This window comes from Otolemur garnettii, unplaced genomic scaffold (assembly GCF_000181295.1).
Source record: "Otolemur garnettii isolate 467f Iridium unplaced genomic scaffold, OtoGar3 scaffold00016, whole genome shotgun sequence".
NCBI lineage: Eukaryota > Metazoa > Chordata > Mammalia > Primates > Galagidae > Otolemur > Otolemur garnettii.
This window is the reverse complement of record NW_003852411.1, coordinates 15,159,519-15,178,901: the sequence shown is the minus strand read 5'-3', so window position 1 is coordinate 15,178,901 and position 19,383 is coordinate 15,159,519. Positions and strand designations below refer to the sequence as shown.

Below are 19,383 nucleotides of genomic sequence, written 5' to 3'. Positions count from 1 at the left end.
CCAATTATAGCCCAAGAATATGGGGAAAGGGGAAAGGGAAGGGAGGGGAGGGGAGGGTGGAGGATGGGTGGAGGGAGGGTGATTGGTGGAACAACACCTATGGTTCATCTTACAAGGGTACGTGTGAATGTTTCTAAATGTAGAATATAAATGCCTTAACACTATAACTAAGAAAATGCCATGAAGGCTATGTTAACCAGTTTGATGAAAATATTTCAAACTGTATATAAAATTAGCACACTGTACCCAATGACTACATTAATGTACACAGCTATGATTTAATAAAATAAAAGACAAAATCATTATATTACATAATGATAAAAGCATCGATTCAGCCAGAGTATGTAACAATCCTAAATACATATGCACCCAACAATTAAGCACCCAGATTCACAAAATAAATATATGTGTCACTACAAAAGTTTTGAGGCAAACAGTGTTATGTTCCATTATTTTGCTTCCAAGAAATACAGTCAATGGTATCCTTTCTGATGTACCGTGCAAGTTTTAACTTGCTCAGTTTATCCCTGTTTCTGGTAGAGTTTCATTTCTTTCTGTCAGCACAGATTTTACGTTTCTTAATTTTGGGGTATCTCAGAACTTTCATAACGACCCACCTATTTCTAGACCTAAAGAAATAAATAGCAGCACAATTATAGCGATAAATTAACAGATCATTGAGACACAAAGTCAATAAAGACGGATTGGACTTAAACTGAAGTTTAAACAAAATGGACTTAACAGACATTTAGAGAACATTCCACCCAATAACTATGGAGTAGATATTCTTTGTATCAGCACATGGAACATTCTTCAAGATAAAGCACACCATAGGCCACAAAACATAAATCTTTTAAAAGTCAAAATCTTAGCAAGTAACATCTGAGACTACAGTGTAATAAAGCTAAAAATCAATGTGAAAAGGAACTTCAGAAATTATACAAACACATGGTAATTAAACAGCATGCTCCTGAATGATCACTGGGTCGATAAAGATAGAAAGTTAAAAATTCTTTGAAACAAATGAAAATGAAAACAAAACATGCCAAAACCTGTTGGAGATAGAAAAAGCATTGCTAAGAGTTAAGTTTATAGCATTAAATGCCTACATCAAAAAATAAAAAGATCACAAACTAATACCCTAACATTATACCTCAAGGAACTGGAAAAACAAGAACAAACTAAACCCAAAGTTGTCAGAAGAAAAGAAATAATAAATATTAGAGCAGAACTAAATGAAATAGAGGAAAAAATACAAAGCATCAACAAAACAAAAAGTTGTTTCTTCAAAAAGAAAAAAATTAATAATCCAGTACGTAGACTAACCAAGAAAAGAGGAAAGTCCAAATAAATACAAGTGGAAATGAAAAAAAGATACATTACAAAACTGATACTGTAGAAATATAAAAGATCGACTGGTGGCTCTGAAAAGCCATCTTTGCATTGTTCCTGGGTCAGGCTTCCTTCTCATCACACCCACCTCTGCAGCACTCCTCCTCCACCACTGCAGACTCCAATAACTTTATTGCCAGAGTCCCTGAACTTTTGCTGTGTTTTCCATCCCCTACATTGGATCACCAATGTGCCCCACCATGTCAGATGTAGCAGTGAACACAGCTCTGAGATCACCATCAGGGACTACTTAAAGCTTTGAGGAGAGGAAAGTTGTGGCTGAGGCAGAGAATGGAAGAGATGTCCCTGCTAATGGAAATGCTAATGAGGAAAATGGGGAGGGGGAGCAGGAGGCTGACAATGAGGTAGATGAAGAAGAGGAAGAAAGTGATGGTGAAGAAGAGGATAGAGATGGAGAGGAGGAAGCTGAAGCCACCACAGGCAAACAGGCAGCTGAAGATAATGTGGATGATGATGATGATACCAAGAAGCTGAAAACTGATGAGGATTACTGGACAGCAAAAAAGGAAAAGTTAAACTTAAGAAAAAAAGAGGCCACTATGACCTATTCCCCCCTCTACTTCCTGTCTTAGAATCTAAACATGGTCACCTTTGATTAGAGAGGCCTATCCGCCCACCCACTGCAGACAGTGCCACCCACAGGTGACATGTGCCCTTCATTACCCAACCAAAACCATAAGAATTTGCAACAGAGAAGGGAAAAAGAACCAAAACTTCCAAAGCCCTGGGAATACTTAAAAGTACTTTAAAAAAGAAATATGTTTGTAATTTTTATTTACATTTTATATTTTCGTACACATTGTTAGGGATTAGCCATTTTTAATGATCTCACCAAACCAGCCTTCAGAGCATTCTCTGCCCTACTTCCTTACTTGACTTGTGGTGCAACCATGTTCATTATAGTCTCAAAGGAGAAAAAAAAGCTTGGAAAACAAAAAAGCAGAATCAACAACAAAAAGCAATCTTATTCTGAGCATTCCAGTAACATTTTTTGTGTATGTACTTAGCTGTACTATAAGTAGTTTGTATGAGATGGTTAAAAAGGCCAAAGATAAAAGGTTTCTTGTTTTTCCTTCTGTTTGTCTCTGAAGTTGCTGGGTTTTTGTTTGTTTGTTTGTTTTTTGGCCTGTTTGATGTACGTGTAAAACAATGTTGTCCAACAATAAACTGAAATTTTATTTTGCTGAGTTATTAAAAAAAAAGAAAGAAAGAAGAAATATAAAAGATCATCAGAGACTGTTTTGAACAACTATATGCTCACAAACTAGAAAAGCTCAAGAAAATAGATGAATTCCCAAAAGCCACCCACCTCTCTAGATTGAACCAGGAAGAAATAGAATTCCTGAGTAGACCAATAAAAAGTAGCACTATTGAATCAATAATAAAAAATATCCCAACCAAAAATAGCTTGAGACCTGATGGATTCAGAGCCAAATTCTACTAGACATACATACAAAGAATTGGTGCCAGTCCCACTAAAACTGTTTCAAAAGATCAAGAAGGAGCAAAATCCTCCCTAACTCATTCTGTGAAACCAGTATCACCATGATACCAAGGCTAGGAAAGGGTACAACAGAAAAAAGAAAACTACAGATTAATACCTTTAATGAACACAGTTGCAGAAATCTTCAACAAAACACTAGCAGACTAAATCCAATAACATATCAAAAAATAACTCACCAAATGACCTACTCAACAAATGATCAAGTAAGTTTTATCTGATGGACAGAAGGATGGTTCAACATACACAAGTCAATAAATGTGATTTACCACATAAACAGACAAAAATCATATGCTCAGTAGATGCTGAAAAAGTATTCAATAAAATTCAGCATTTCTTCATGATAAAAACTCTCAAAAAATTTGGCATAGAAGGAGCATACCTCAAAACAATGAGAGCCATATATGACACATCCACCAGTAATCATATTGAATGGGGTAAAGTTGAAATATTCTCCCTAAGAATTAAAACAAGACAAGGATGCCCACTGTCACTGCTTTCATTCAACATAGTACTGGAAGTCCTAGCCAGAACAATTAGGCAAGAGAAAGAAAGAAATGGCATCCAGACTGGAAAAGAATTCAAATGATCTCTGTTTGTTGATAATGAGATCTTATACATAAAAATCTCTGTGGACTCTTCCAAAACTCTCCTAGATTTGATAAATTCAGCAAAGTTAAATTCAGGAAAGTCTCAGGTTATAATATACAAAATTCAAGGGCATTTTTTTATACACCTAACAGTGAACAAGCTAAAAACCAAATCAGGAACTCAATCTTACTTATATAGCTGCCAAAAAAATAATGCCTAGGAGTAAATTTAATCAAGTAGGTAAAAGAGGAGAACTATAAATCACTGATGACAGAAATGAAAGATGACCTAAACAAATGGAAAAACATGTCATGGTCATGAATGGGAAGAAATCAGTATTGTGAAGATGACCATATTTCTCCAAGCAATCTGTACATTTAATGCAATTCCTATCAAAATACCAACTTCATTTTTCATAGAATTAGGAAAAACAATTCTAAAATTTATATGGAACCAAAGCTAAGCCCAAATGGCCAAAGCAATCTTAAGTAAAAAGAACAAATCAGAGGTATTATATTACCCAACTTCAAATTATATCACAAGCCCATAGTAACCAAAACAGCATGGCACTGGTATAAATAAAAATAGACACATAGATCAATGGAACAGCAAACCCAGAAATAAAACTGTATACCTACAACCAACAATCTTTGACAAAGCAGGCTGAAACACATACTAGGGAGAGGACATTCTGTCCAACAAATGGTGCTCTGAAAATTAGAAAGTCACATGCAGAAGATTAAAACTGGATTCCTGTCTCTTCGCCATATACAAAAGTTAACTCAAAATGAATTAAAGGCTAAATAAGTTTTGAAACAAAAATTCTGGAAGAAAACCTAGGAAAAGCTATTTTGGACATTGGGCTGACAGAGAATTTATGACTAAGACCTCAGTAGCAGACACAATAAAAGCAAAAATAGACAAACTGGACTTAATTAAACTAAAAAGCACTGCAAGAGAAATAGAGTTGATAGACAACCTACAGAATGGGAGAAAATATTCATAAACCGTATCTGGCATAGGACTCATACCCAAAATCTACAACGGATTCCACTCAGCGAGAAAGAAACAACCTCATTAAAAATTGGGCAAATGACATGAATAGACATTTTTCAAATGCTTAATACCACTAACCATCAAGCAAATGCAGATTAAAACCATAATGAAAGGCCAGGTCTGGTGGCTTAGGTCTGTAATCCTACCACTCTGGGAGGCCGAGGCAGTTCAAGAACAGCCTGAGCAAGAGCAAAGCTCCAAAAATAGCCAGGTATTGTAGCCAACACCTGTAGTTCCAGCTGCTTGGGAGGCTGAGGCAAGAAAATTGCTTAAGCACAAGGGTTTGAAGTTATGAGCTAGGACACCATAGCACACTACCAAGGACATCAAGTGAGACTCAATTTCAAAAAAAAAATAAAACCACAATGAAATACCATCTTACCGCTGTCAGAATAGCCTTTATTGAAAAGTCAAAAGCCATTAGATATTGGCCTGGATGTACTTAAAAGGGAATATATTTTGCTTTGGGGAGGGGAGAGGCTGGGGGAAACTCACCCTGAGTAGAGTGCAGTGTTATCATCATAGTTCACTGCAACCTCCAACTCTTGAGCTCAAGTAATCCTCCTGCCTCAGCCTCCTGAGTAGCTGAGACTACAGGCACACACCACAGCACCCGGATAATTTTTCTATTTTTAGTAGAAATGAGGGTCTCACTTTTGCTCAGGCTGGTCTTGAACTCTTGAGCTCAAGCACTTCTCCTGCCTCAGCCTCCCAGAATGCTAGGATTACAGACAGGAACCACTGTGCCCTCCCCGGTGGGAATGTATTAATAAATTAGTTTAACTTCTATGGAAAACAGTATGGTGATTTCTCAAAGAGCTGAAAGTGGATCTGCCATTCAACCCTGCAGTCCCGCTATTGAGTATCTACCTAGAGGAAAAGAAATCATTTTAAAAAGATACTTTCACTTACATGTTTATCATAGCACAATTCACAATCAGAAAGATATGGAATCCATCTAAGTGTTCATCAACTGAGGAGTGGATAAAGAAAACATGGTGTATATATACCAGAGGTGTCCAACTTTTCAGCTTCTCTGTGCCACATTGGAAGAAGAAAATACACAAACATTAATGAAAGCCAATGAGCCAATAAAAAGGTCCATGCATAATTTTCTGCCACCACAAATAAGCAAAAGTCCTCAGACAATAATTCTAATTATTTAGTGGCCCAATTAGGGTCTTTCAAAAATTGTTGAGCAGGTCCCAGATTTGCAGTCATTATTATAGAAAATGTATGTATCTAAGTAAGAAAACATCTTTGGGATTTTTTCATTTTTTTTTTATTATAAAAGTAAAGTGGGCAACATGAACCTAGTGGGATATTTGACATTGTATTTGGAAAATTAATGCATCAGTGTCTGCTTCAATGGAAGTAGTTGCGATTGTCAGTGAGTTCTCAAGGTGCTTATCAGATATTTTGGTTCTACTTTTACTCTCAGTGTGCTTCATTTTTGTAAAGAGTTGGCTCACAAATGTAGGTACTGTCAAAAAGCGATAACATAAATAAGGAGTGATTTTGAAGTGACAGATATTTGTCTCAGGGAAGATAGGCCCTATAAAAGTCCAGTAAAGCAACATGATCAAATTTTTCTTTAAGTTGAATGCCAGATTGCAGCTCTATGCATTCCATTTGAAAATTAGGAGGTAACGTATTTACGTTGATTGAAAATAAAATCTTAAGCACATTAAAATATTTATTACTTTTCTGGAAATCTTGAAATATGTTTTCAAATTCTTACATCAAATTGTAAAGCAAGGCTGCATATTTTTCACTGTTCACAGGACTATGTTGAGCCAACATGTCAAAATACATAAAATCATTTGCCATAATTTTAGTTTCATCTGGAATCCTGTTATGGTTTGAAACATTGTATTGAAAAGTTGGTTTTCACCTTGAAGACACTTGTTTATTTAAACTATGCTTAAATCCACTAAAAATGCTAAATCTGTAAGCCAGTTTTCACCATCAAGTTCTGGCACAAATTTGGTTTTTGATGCCATAAATGACTTTGATAACAGCTTGCAAATCATAAAGTCTTTTCAATATTTGGCATTGACTTAGCCGTCTTACTTCTGAGTAAATAATGCCACCATCATCAGCATCAGTGTTTTTAAAGAATTTCTGGAATAGGTGATGGTTTAGTCCCTTGGCCCTTTATGAAATTCACAGCCTTGATGACAATTTGCATGATGTTATCTATCTTTAAAGCTTTATGCATAAATTTCCTTGATGTACTATGCTTCATCAAACATGAGTTTTGGTCAGCAGTTACGTCGTTTTCTAATTACAAATCTCTCTATTTGACTTTAACATACTGGGAAACCATCAGTAACTATACCAGATATGTTCACAGAGGACAAAGTAAATCACTTTAACATGTTTTTTACTACTTTGTATAAATCTCTTGATTTAGTTATATCTTTTAATGGCAATAAAGAAGCCATTTCTAAAATGACATTATATTCGTCAATAGCTCTAATAAAAATGGCAAATTGAATTCTATTTGTAACATCAGTGCTATTATCCATCACCAAAACATAAAATTTAAAATTAGTAGCTTTACTTTCCAAACTTCTTTTGCTAGGTTTTCTAATTTCTTCCATTTGTCTGGCTATAGTTTGGGAAGACAATCTGATTTTAAAAATATCCCCCTTTCAGGACAAATTATATCTGCCATACTTCCCATACATTGCTTAATAAACTCACCATGAGTAAATGATTTTGATTTTTTTACTATTAAATATGCTACCACATAACTAGCTTTTATAGTAGAATCTAAGTTGTAACTTTTTTTATTAAATCATAGCTGTGTACATTAATACTGTCATGGGGCACAGTGTGCTGTTTTTATATACAATTTGAAATATTTTCATCAAACTGGTTAACATAGCCTTCGTGTCATTTTCTTAGTTATTGTTAAGTTGTAAGTTTTTTTAGTTATTGTTATTGTAAGTTGTTTTTTTTTTTTTTAAATCATTATTTATTTATTTTGTAGTTTTTGGCCAAGGCTGGGCCTGAACCCGCTGCCTCCAGCATATGGGGCTGGTGCCCTACTCCTTTGAGCCACAGGTGCCACCCAAGTTGTAACTTTTTTTTTTTTTTTTTCTTTTGCAGTTTTTGGCCAGGGGTGGGTTTGAACCCACCACCTCCGGCATATGGGGCTGGCGCCCTACTCCTTGAGCCACAGGTGCTACCCAAGTTGTAACTTTTTATGAGAAATTTTGATTGAGAAGACAAACTTTTTTCAGTTCTGCTATTTTGTTCTTACAACACAGTCCTTCATACACATCTGATTTGGCAGTATGTTTTTTGCATATAATGCCTTTTCAAATTACACTCTTTGAAAAATTCCCTACTAATTAAGCAGAGTGCCTTACTATTTGCCTTGACAAAAAGTAGTCATCTGTCTATTTTTCATTGAACAATCTTCCTTCATCCATAGTTTTTCTTTTTGGAGGTTCTGTTTGTTTTTTCTTTTTCTTTTCTTTCTTTTTTTTTTGAGACATTGTAGAAGCCATACTGGAATTAAAAAAAAAAATACATAAGAGACTATATTTACATTTACTATGAAAATTAATTGACAGGAAAAGAGAAATCAAGGTTTGGGCCCTTTCACATCTCAGCTGCCAATGCAGGGCCAGGTGGAGGGTTGATTATAAAGCATAGGAGGGCAATGTGTGAGGGCACTGCCCAAGGTCTAGAAGTACCATTAATAATCAATAAGAATGCTTATTACCTGACTTCCAAAGAACATTGAACACCTAACATTACAATGGTAGGTTGAAATATTATTGATAATTGTTGCCTCACCAAGTCATCATGAGCACAGGTAACATCTGATGGTGTCGACTGTCTGCATGTGGAAGATAAAACACTGGAAGGGCACTCTGCTGTAAAACATGCATACAAATAGTGAGAGTATACCTTTGTTTATTTTACATGACATCACAACACGATATTGTCTGCAAAGTTCACACTAAAGAACTGCACAATTTTAATGAAAAAAAATCACCCAAAAATCTCATAATGTTTTTATGATTTTGTGTTGGGGTGCATTAATAGCCATCGATTTGGGCCTCAAGTTGGACACCCTTGACACCATGGAGTGAGTACAACTCAGTGATTAGAGAGATCAAAATAATGTCTTTTGCAGTAACTTAAATGGATCAGAAAAATAAACAGAAAAAAGAAAAGAACAGAAAAAAAAAAAACTGTGTGTTCTCATTTATGCATGGGAGAAAAACTATGGCTACACAAGGGCACACAGCGTGGTGTAAGGGACATTGGAGACTCACAGGTAGGAAGGTGGGAGGTGGTGAGGAATGAAAAAATACCTATAGGGTACAGTGTACACTCTTCAGGTGATGGCTATACCAGAAAACCAAATTCCATTATACAATATAACCATGTAATAGAATTTAATTTGTATCCCTCAAGGTCTCACTGTTCTTGTGATCAGATGAAATACCCACATGTGACTACAAGTCTATAATCTCTCTCAAACCTTATTATTTGCCATCCTCTCTTCTCCTAACCTCCCCTTTCCCAGTATCCACATTGTACCAAAAGCATACTGCTGAATTTTTTTCGTTACCTCAACACCCCAGCTTTGCATACTCTCAACCACAGGCATTTTCACATGCTCGTTCCCTCTAGATCTCTCAGCACTTCCACACCTGCATATAGTAAGATCCATTCTTAAGGTCATAACTTCAAATTTTACTTTTTTCTCCAACAAACCTCTCTGAACCCCCAACTGTGAACTCACCTACCAAGTGCTCACAGAGCTTCTTTTGTGTCCTTTTTCATAAGTCTAATCAGAGTGTATTATACGTGTAACGGATTGTTAATGCACTAGATGACAAATAATGTACATGTCCTGGAAACATGACTTTCTTCTTTGCATTTGTGTTCCTTTTATCTACCTCTAGTGTAGTGTCTGACACATAATATATGCCAAGTAATTATTGGATGAGTAGATGGATTCATACATATATTCAATCAAGTGAAAAACTAATGGGAAAGCAAACAGTATTGAGTTTAGGAATGATTAAGAAATTAGTATTATTGAACTTCACCAGTTCTTTCCTTTTCTGTTCTTCTTTCACCCATAACCTTAATTTTATGCCAATTATAAGACTAAAAATCTAGCAACTGAATTCAGAAAAGGGGAAAAAAAAGTTAAGTCTTTCCATTCATTAACTATAAGTATGTTAGTTGAGTTTGATTACAAATGTGGTTTGGTTTTCTTTTATTTTTTTTTTTCAATTCAGTATAGTTGTGTTTATATTTCATTTGTTTAATAGGTACTAGTAGATTTTATTTATATTATTTGCCGCTTAAGGACAAAAAATGTATATTATAACACGGTACAGTTTCTATAAAGACATTATTTTCTAATGTTTGTCATTTTGGAGGCAAATTGAATTTTCTACCTGCTAGAACATGTTTTAATATTTATAATCTAGTCTTTTCCTTCTGCGTCTACCTTCATTGTATACATACATGTATATGTACCAAATTAGGCATGGATTTTATTTTTCTTGATGTTGATAAATCTCCTTTCCATAAGTTTGGTCATTTAGTGAAAACTCAGGTTGACAAGCATCCTTTATCATTAGCAGCTAGGCTCATTAGGCCATCCTATCTAGAGACTGCAAGCAGGGCAAAGGAAGATCTCCAGTACATGTTATATTTCATGAATAGCTCTTAGTATGAGTGGTTGTGTGAGTGGTATACATTTTTGATATGTATATTAAATATATTTTCAAAGTTAACATAAAAATCAGCGAGTAACATAAAGCAGTAGAGACTGGATTCAACTGCGGCCAGTAAATCAGCACAGCGAGTGAGTGCTGTCAGGATCCTCAAGGAGGTTAGCACATAAGCAAAATGATGAATGAGTTCTAATTTCTTTTTTTTTAATCCAGGGAGGAAAACCTTTCAAATTATAATACAGAAGAGTATCTGTGCTTTCCAACCAAAACATCAATTGGATGTTTTCATAAAATACCTGATTGGAAAGCAATAAAATCCAGGGAGCAGGTAAAGCTACATTTTTCCCAAAGTGAGACCTCAAATGCAATTTTTGAAAAACTGATTAGATGCTATATAAATTTGTTGGTAGTGTATTAGGATACCCAGTTTTGTTCATTATTACCTGGAATATTTTCAAACCAGGTGAGGAAAGCACACTAGGTGAATACAAGGGTATGTTGCTCCACCTAGCTTACTGGGTAAGCTGTCTCTTCGGGAAATCAGTGAAACAGTTTGGAATCCTAACTGTCAAGCCGAGCAGAAGCTCACCTGTACTGGAGTCCAGGATTCTGTGTGGCAATAAGCATTTTTAATTTAAACTTTCCTGATTTCTAAATCTGGAACTGAATCTATGAGCATGTGGCAGGTTGAGCTAGCACATTCAAACATCACTGGAGCTATGGGGTATATGTGGCTTTTTAAAACACTGAATGGTTAAGCTGAGAAAATCCAGCTGTGTTTGACTTAAAATTGCACTAATCAGAGTTCTTTTACACTTTTGTCTTAATCAGTGTATTTGCTATTGTATGTGTTGGCTCCCCATCCCCCAGCCCTTCACTTTTATCTCTTAAGACTGATTTCAGATAGGGCTAAGGATTAAAGCAATGTAATACTCATTCACTTTAGTGAGTAATAGAAAGCCTCTATTTAATAGAATGCCTTGTAGTTTATTTCTTAAATAGGTCAGAAGCAACAAGTAATCATCAGCAAAGCAATTAGATTTTTAATTCTTACCTGTCACAGGCTAAAGGTCTTAGAGTTTGCACAGAAATCAAGGTTGTCTATTGATCTTAAAACAAAAATGTAAAGAATATTGCTTTTCTTACTTAGAAGTAAAATTACCCCTGGGAAGCAGTTTCCCAAGTAAATTGAGAAATTGGAGCCCTGAATTATTCTTACATGGTGTTTGGGATAATGGAGCCGACTGCGGGGTGGGGCGCAGAGCAGTCAGAGAGAGAAGCTAGCTAGTAATCAAGGGATTCACAAAGTTCACTTTTCAAAGCTGGGTTATGTTTCTTGATGAAGATCATTGTCTGATTGAACAGGGAAATGGTTGTTTTAAACTCATTCTCCCAATAAATCCACTTCTACTTTCCCTTAGAGGAGTAAACTATGGTGCCACACAGGGCTGCTAAAACTCTGTAGTTAGTAGATCTAAGAAAAATCAATTCTTATGAAAGTATAAGAGGAGGTAAACATGATTTAGTGGAAACCTCGGGTTACTAATGCTATTATATTAAGATATTTGTGCAAATATTGCCTCTCCCACACCAAGCCATTCCCAGGCTGTTTGATCTTCCTGTTTACTGTAACTGTGCTTCTCTGGGAATTATTTCTGGGTTCTCACAGACACTGTCTTCCCAATACAGAAGGGGCTTGCTATTTATTCAGTAGTAATGTTGAACATATTAGTGACTTTGGTTAAAAGATTTTATCCAACTTTCTCAAAAAGAGAAAACAGTAAGTGTAACCCAGATAAATTCAGGTAAAATAATACCTAGAAACAGACAACACAAAAGAAACAGAACAAATGTGAAAGAAACCTTGTATTTTTAAGGTGGGATGTAAAAACTACTTTGTAGAAGGGGGATAGGAATCATATATTAAGCAAGCTAAAGCTTCTCAAATTTGTCCGTAGTAGAGTTTTTAATTAGAGAGTCTCCTCCACTTTCAGAATTGATTGTGTTTCTTTTCTATAGCCTTTCACTGAGAACTTACTACTAGAAATAGATAGGAGCCTCGCCATTCCTTCCTTTCTGTCTTAAAGTGGTCACCTTTGCCGCGTTTATAGAGCATGCTCCCTGAGTCCTTCAAGCTGTGGCTTCTCCCTGCTGCCTTCCAGCTCTAATCTCCTTATAGGTGTAGCACCATGGTAACGGACCCAGCCTGGAGCCCAGGAACCTTGTTTATGTTACCTGAGGGGCTAGATGCAGCCTGAACGAAGAGAAAAAGGAAGATTACCCATCCTGCAGACTGTTTGGATGAATATGACTTTTTTAATCTGTGTTTCTGTTCTGCTTCTATTGAAGACTTGAAATAACACCTGGAAAACATTTATCCAAAGATGTTTTTAGTAACCCAAGGCAGCAGTGAAACCATCTTCTATTGGTTCCTGTCTTCTAAACAGAGAATTGTTTTCTGAAATGTAGTTCAGAAAGTGACTTGCTGTACCAGGACATGTGGCACCGCTATGATTTGGGGTTGCACTGCCAGGTGGCTGTACAATTGCTTCGTGTAGGTAGATGTTTATTTTGTTTAAAATGAATTTATGCTTTAGAAGATTTTCCTAGAGGATCTAAAAAGTAAAAGTAAGACTTTGTTATACTCCTTCTATTTTAAATATGTTTTTATCTTTCCTGTTAAGAGGCTTACCCCCAGAGCATGAGAGGCTTTTCCTTTCTAGCAACTCCTCCTGAGGGAAATGGGCTAGAATTATTTTTATATCTGTTTAAGAAAGATCACAGTGTCCTGTTTCCTCAAGCAGGCTTCCTACTAGCATATTGGGACAGGATGTTTGATAATTAAAGTACAGTTTTTTAGCATTTAGTAATTTATATTTGATGTGCTGTATTTGAGGTACGTCGTAACATGTCATTGTCTTATCAAATAGAACAAAGGGAAATGAATGTGAGACTGTTACATTGTTGAATTTTAATATACACAGTATTAGGTGAAATTTGTCCCTTTTGTGCATCTTTGTCTTCTCAATGGAAAATATGTATGTTAGCGTTTTTACTTTAAAAATTGATGAATATCAGGACACATGTTTTTTAGACTAAACTTTAAATGGTGTTTTATTATTTTTGTGGAAAGAAGTACTAAAATCTTTATTGCTTAAAATGTTTTTATGGAGTTTGATTAAGCAGTTTTGGAACAGAGACAGCAGAGAGAGAGCAGCCTTAGTGCTAATTTCCTATAACTCCATTACTTTATAATTTAACTAAAAGCTACTCTGGCATTAAGTATTTCAGTTCCTTTTAGTGTTGATGTAGTTATTTCAAGGAAATAAATGAAGCCATTTATTTAATGTGTTTTATAAAAACAAGTGTCTTTATACAATTTTTTTTTTATTCTTACTACTAAGTACTTCTGCTTGAAATATATGTGGGTAACTCTGAGTGTTTTCGTTGATAGATAGTATAATTTTGAGCAAAACTGTATGGTCACCCAGTTTGGATTCAAGAATATTGTACTTTATATTGTTTGACTCCATTAATTCTTTCAAGAGGAAAGCAGTGAAGTAATAGCTCCTCTACTGACAAAAGTCAGGATTTTCAAAATTCTTTTTTAAAATAACGAATAAACAAAACCAGAAAGCATACCCAAATGATGTTGGCAAAGATCTGTCTTCTAGATGAAAGTTTGGCTTTTGTTTTTCCCCATGCTGAGAGGTTTCTTCAAGGAGCTTAATTCTTATTTATATTTATACAGTAAAGCATGGATAGAATCAAAAGCTTATTAGAGAAGAATTACATATTAAGATGGAAATAAGGCCTTTTGAAAGACAAGTCTTGTGCTAAAAATTTTGGCTTCGACTGTGTTTATATGTGTTTTTATTCTGCCAAAGTAGAAAGAAACAAAATGAGAATTCAGCCACTATTGTTTTGTCAATGATAGCATGGGGGGAAAGCCATAGTATAGGGGGAAAAAAAGAAATAATTTGTCTTTTGGAAATAACCTTTGCTTAAAAAAGAATATATAAGATAACCTTAAATAGTATATACAGGGCATTTCTCCATCTTCTAAGATAGGAATGAGAATTCAAAACAGTGAGTGTCTCTAGTGAAGCTTTGAGCACCCTTGAGACTAGTAAAATTGTAGTATGTTTTTATGCTTTATTGGGAAAAAGCATGTGCACTCACATATATATGTAGTTTATATTTGCTGCACGAGTATGATTACTATTGTTATTATAGATTAAATAGTAATCTGTTCCTCATTATCTTCTTTCCTTAGGCATTTGTACGGTCGTTGTTTGCCTCTACTGCATTAAACCTTCATTTCCTAGTTAGCCAGGGTAATACTACCATAAATATCTTTTTCTACTTCAGGTCTCGTGGGCTCCCTAAGCTAAAAGAGTCACGTTCCCATGAATCCTTGTTGAGCCCATGCAGCGCAGTGGAGTGTCTAGATCTTGGCAGAGGAGAGCCCGTCTCAGTGAAACCGCTCCATAGCAGCATCCTTGGACAAGACTTCTGCTTTGAGGTAAACAAAGAAAACAGAAGGAGAGAAAGAAAGAATAGTCAAACAAGTAGATTTTATGATTTTATTACTGTGATATTGATGTATCATGAGTATTAAACTGGTTTTCAGTTGCTGAAAATCACCTACTTATAGGAAAAAGTTGGAAATTTGTCATTAAAGTTTAAAAAGTTATTAAGGATTGCTTCTCATACATTTTGGCCTTGTCTGCTATCAAAAAAATTAACTTCTTAGGCTGGGCCCAGTGGCTCACACCTCAATCCTAGCACTCTGAGAGGCCAAGACAAGAGGATCACGTGAGATCAGAAGTTCAAGACTAGTCTGAACAAGAGCAAGATCCCATTTCTGCTAAAAATAGATATATTAGCCAGGTGTGGTGGGCACTGGTAGTCCCAGCTACTCAGGAGGCTGAGGCATAAGGATTGCTTGAGCCCGTAGTTTGAGGTTGCTGTGAGCTAAGGTCATGGCATTCTAGCATGGGTGGCAGAGCAAAATTCTGTCTCAAAAAAAAGTCACAAGACAATAACTTATTAAATCAGCATATTAATTTTTAGTATTGATAAGGATGTCACTCACTATGTTATTATTTTTTTCCTGAAGCCCTTAATTCCCAGATTTAATGGTTTTTTTTTAAGGAGAGCGACCCAAACCATAATTTTTCCAACTATAATATGAATAGGTCAAGATCTGGGCCATGTCATACTTATTTTTGTAATCCCTGGCACCTAGGCCAGTCTCACACATTGCAGGTATCTAACTTCTTAAATAAATTGCCCTTCACTAAAAAATTATAGCTATCATATTTTATAAGGTAATTTCTCCCTTCCAAATGAAATGTACATGGTTGATTATTTACAAGTCAAATTTGAAAACTGTATACATAGATATATACACACATTTATATACAGGGTGGACATATAGTTTATGTGCAGTTTACTGTGTTAAACTATTTTAATTCGCACACAAACTTTATGTCCATCTTATATATAAAAAATTATTAGAGTTAGGATTTGATTACTTAGTACTAATTTACTAAGTAACTAGTGATGAGTCCCTATAGTAGATGTTGTAGAAGTTGAAAGATGTTTGGTTTCTTTTCTTTTCTTTTTCTTTTTTTTAGAGACAAAGTTTTATTTTGTCACCCTCAGTAGAGTGGTATGGCGTCACAACTCACAGCAACTTCTAGCGCTCTTGGGCTTAGGTAATTCTCATGCCCAGCCTCCCAAGTAGCTGGGACTACAGATGCCCGCCACATCACCTGGCTGTTTTTTGTTGCAGTTTGGCTGGGGCCGGGCTCAAACCCACTATCCTCAGTATATGGGGCCAGCGCCCTACTCACTAAGACACAGGGGCCACCCTGGTTTCTTTTCTTATAGACCAACAGTATCCAAAAGAAATGAAAATGTAAGCCACATATGTAATTTTACATTTTATTTAACCCAAACATTATCATTTCAGTATATACCGTAAACGTTATCAATAAGGATGTTTACATTTTGTGCTAAATTTTTAAAGTTTAATATAAATTTATGTTTACAGCACATTTCATTTTAGACTAGCCACATTTTAGACACTCATGAGCCACATGAGGCTCATAGCTGCCATAGTGGACAGAGCATATAATCTGATCTGATTCACTAGGCTATGAGCTGAGATTGAGTTAACACATTAGAAAACTTCAGCAATTTGGGCAAGTCATTTGTTGCTCATCTTTTTTATAAAAATCACTTCAACTTTCCCATATTTATAGAATTCAGTTAACTAAGTTGTATACCAAACCCAGTGTTTGGTGCTAAGCATCTAACAACATGTTTCATTTTAAAGGACTGTGATAATATCAGTAAGGCTAATAAGTAATTGGAAATCTACAAGTTGGTTACCTAATAAAGGAAAAATGGATTCCAAAAACAGTAATGCAATACTAATAATAACTCTCTTTCATTTCATTTGTGAAATGAAATTCACTATATTATTGTGAAGGTGGTCTCAAGAAATCTAATAAACTGTTTCAGAGACTCTCTTTCCTTTTTAGTTACTTTTTATTAACTCATTCAAAATTGAGCATATTTATTTCCAAGTAATTTAAAATGTAAAAGGATTTTAATTTTGATTTTTCTGAACCATAGGCCAGTTTGAGTTTCTTCAGCTGAATTTGAAATGGTCTTTATTCTCATATCTGGAAATGAATATGCAGCTACCTAAGCCAAAAATGAATGCAGATGTAGATATAAATAAGTACCACAAAATAAGCAAAGATCATTTTAGTTCCATGTAAATTATTTGGGCCCATAGCATATCTCTAACTCTTCAGTGATAGAACTAGGAAGATAAAGCTACCAAATCCTATATTTTCTTTTCCTTATCTCTAATCTTTATGTTAAAGGTCACCTACCTAAGTGGAAGTAAATGTTTCAGCTGTAACTCTGCTTCTGAGAGAGATAAGTGGATGGAAAACCTTCGCAGGACAGTTCAACCTAATAAGGTAATAGTAGTTTTAAATGTCTAAAGAATATATCACTTTGTAAGCACTGAGTTGATAGACAGCAAAGGTAACAGTAATGTATGTAGTAATTTTTATAGAGTTTTAAAGTACATTTATGTGTTATGCTATTTTAAGCTAAAAATAATATAGATACTATTATCATGATTTTACCAACGTGGATAAGAAGAAAAAAAGTTAATCAACTTGCCCAAGTCAGAAGCTAGTATAGGATGGAAACACCTTTCTAGTCCCTTCTTAACCTTTTTTATTTGCAAAATTTAGCCCACTTGACACTAGGCTGGGTATGTAAAAACTTAGCATTATAAGATGATATGTTCTTAACATAAGTAAAATAGAATGTAAGTGGTTCTTTAAGATTCTGATTCTGAAAAGGTGGGTGTAACAGAAAAACTTCCCTGGTGGGTATGGTGAACACCATTCTGGTGATGGGCTCACCAAAAGCCATGATGACTTAAGCATTATACAAGGTATCCATGTAATAAAAACACTGCGGCCCCTTTAAAAAACAGATCTGATACATTCTTGTTTAGAGCTTGCAATTATCCTAATCAATGAGATAGCAATCCTTTTCATTATTTGTTTTATTATATGTACTTTTAAGAAAAGTACATAATCAGTACCGTTTACTTTAAAAGGAAAATGTTTTCTTTCTGAAATATTATATCTCAAATTCAACTTTATTGCTTCTTTATAGGACAATTGCAGACGAGCCGAAAATGTTCTCCGTTTATGGATCATTGAAGCCAAGGACCTTGCCCCTAAAAAGAAATATTTCTGTGAACTGTGCCTTGATGATACCCTCTTTGCTCGTACAACCAGCAAGACCAAAGCAGATAATATTTTCTGGGGTGAACATTTTGAATTCTTTAGCCTTCCACCTCTTCATAGTATCACAGTTCACATTTATAAAGATGTGGAAAAAAAGAGAAAAAAGGACAAGAATAATTATGTAGGGCTAGTTAACATCCCCACCGCCAGTGTGACTGGTCGCCAATTTGTTGAAAAATGGTATCCAGTGAGTACACCTACACCCAACAAAGGAAAGACAGGAGGACCTTCTATTCGTATTAAATCACGTTTCCAAACTATCACCATTCTGCCTATGGAGCAATACAAAGAATTTGCAGAATTTGTCACCAGCAACTACACCATGTTGTGTTCTGTCCTTGAGCCAGTAATTAGTGTGAGAAATAAAGAAGAATTGGCTTGTGCCTTAGTGCACATTCTTCAAAGTACTGGCAGAGCCAAGGTAAGTGGAAAGGTGGGATTGCAGTACCTGCAATCTCTTCCTTACCTTTTTCAAGACGAAGATATGGATACTATAGAGATGCAATTTAGAGAAATGTGCTTTGTTATTTCTCAAAACAAGGAGGAAAAGAAAAATAATTAAGAAGAAAACTTATTAGCAGTTCTTGGATCTAGAAAAGATGAGGATTATAAAACTGATAAGTGAAATGGAGAGACCAACAAATATTTATTTAAAGTCCATTTGTATGAAAAAGAGATATCATAGCCAACTCTTCACTGTCTGGCAAAATAAATGGTGGGATCAGTATGATAACCCCACAGTGTGTTCAAAACTCTGTCTTTAGTTCTACAGTGTGGTATAGTGATTTTCTTCCTAACTATATTTTGTTTAAGATTAACTGATGACTTTATCCCTAGACACAAAGGTGGTATTCCAGAAGCATGCTGGGTATTACTAAGAGTCCTCATATGATCAAAGTCTACAATTGGAATAAAAATACCAAGGGATATTATACAGTTGGTAGTTGTTTCATGATAGATTTATTTCATCCTGGATATAAGTAAAAATGCAGGAAGATAAAAGAAAAATACTGCTGGTTGTAGGAAGAACAACCACCAATTGATAAGAGTCTTTACCCTTTCATAGGTCATATTATATGCAAACTGGTCATGGTAAATTTTATTTCACATCCAGAGACGTTCACAGCTAGAATAATTTATTTAGAACTAAACAGTAAAATAAAGTGCTATTAAGATTTCTTGATATGGCTCAGCGCCTATAGCTCAACCGGCTAAGGCGCCAGCCACGTACACCTAAGGTGGCGGGTTC

At 35.3% G+C, this 19,383-nt stretch overlaps 1 protein-coding gene across 1 annotated transcript in view; it reads left to right on the top strand.

Annotated features, from left to right (window-relative positions):
* Positions 1-19,383, top strand: part of RASAL2 (RAS protein activator like 2) — a 205,499-nt gene that overhangs the window by 150,280 nt on the left and 35,836 nt on the right. Inside the window, exons 5-7 of the mRNA XM_023510786.1 lie at positions 14,653-14,806; positions 17,187-17,285; positions 18,001-18,555. Coding sequence (XP_023366554.1) covers positions 14,653-14,806; positions 17,187-17,285; positions 18,001-18,555 — 808 coding nt within the window. The remainder of the gene's footprint in view (positions 1-14,652; positions 14,807-17,186; positions 17,286-18,000; positions 18,556-19,383) is intronic.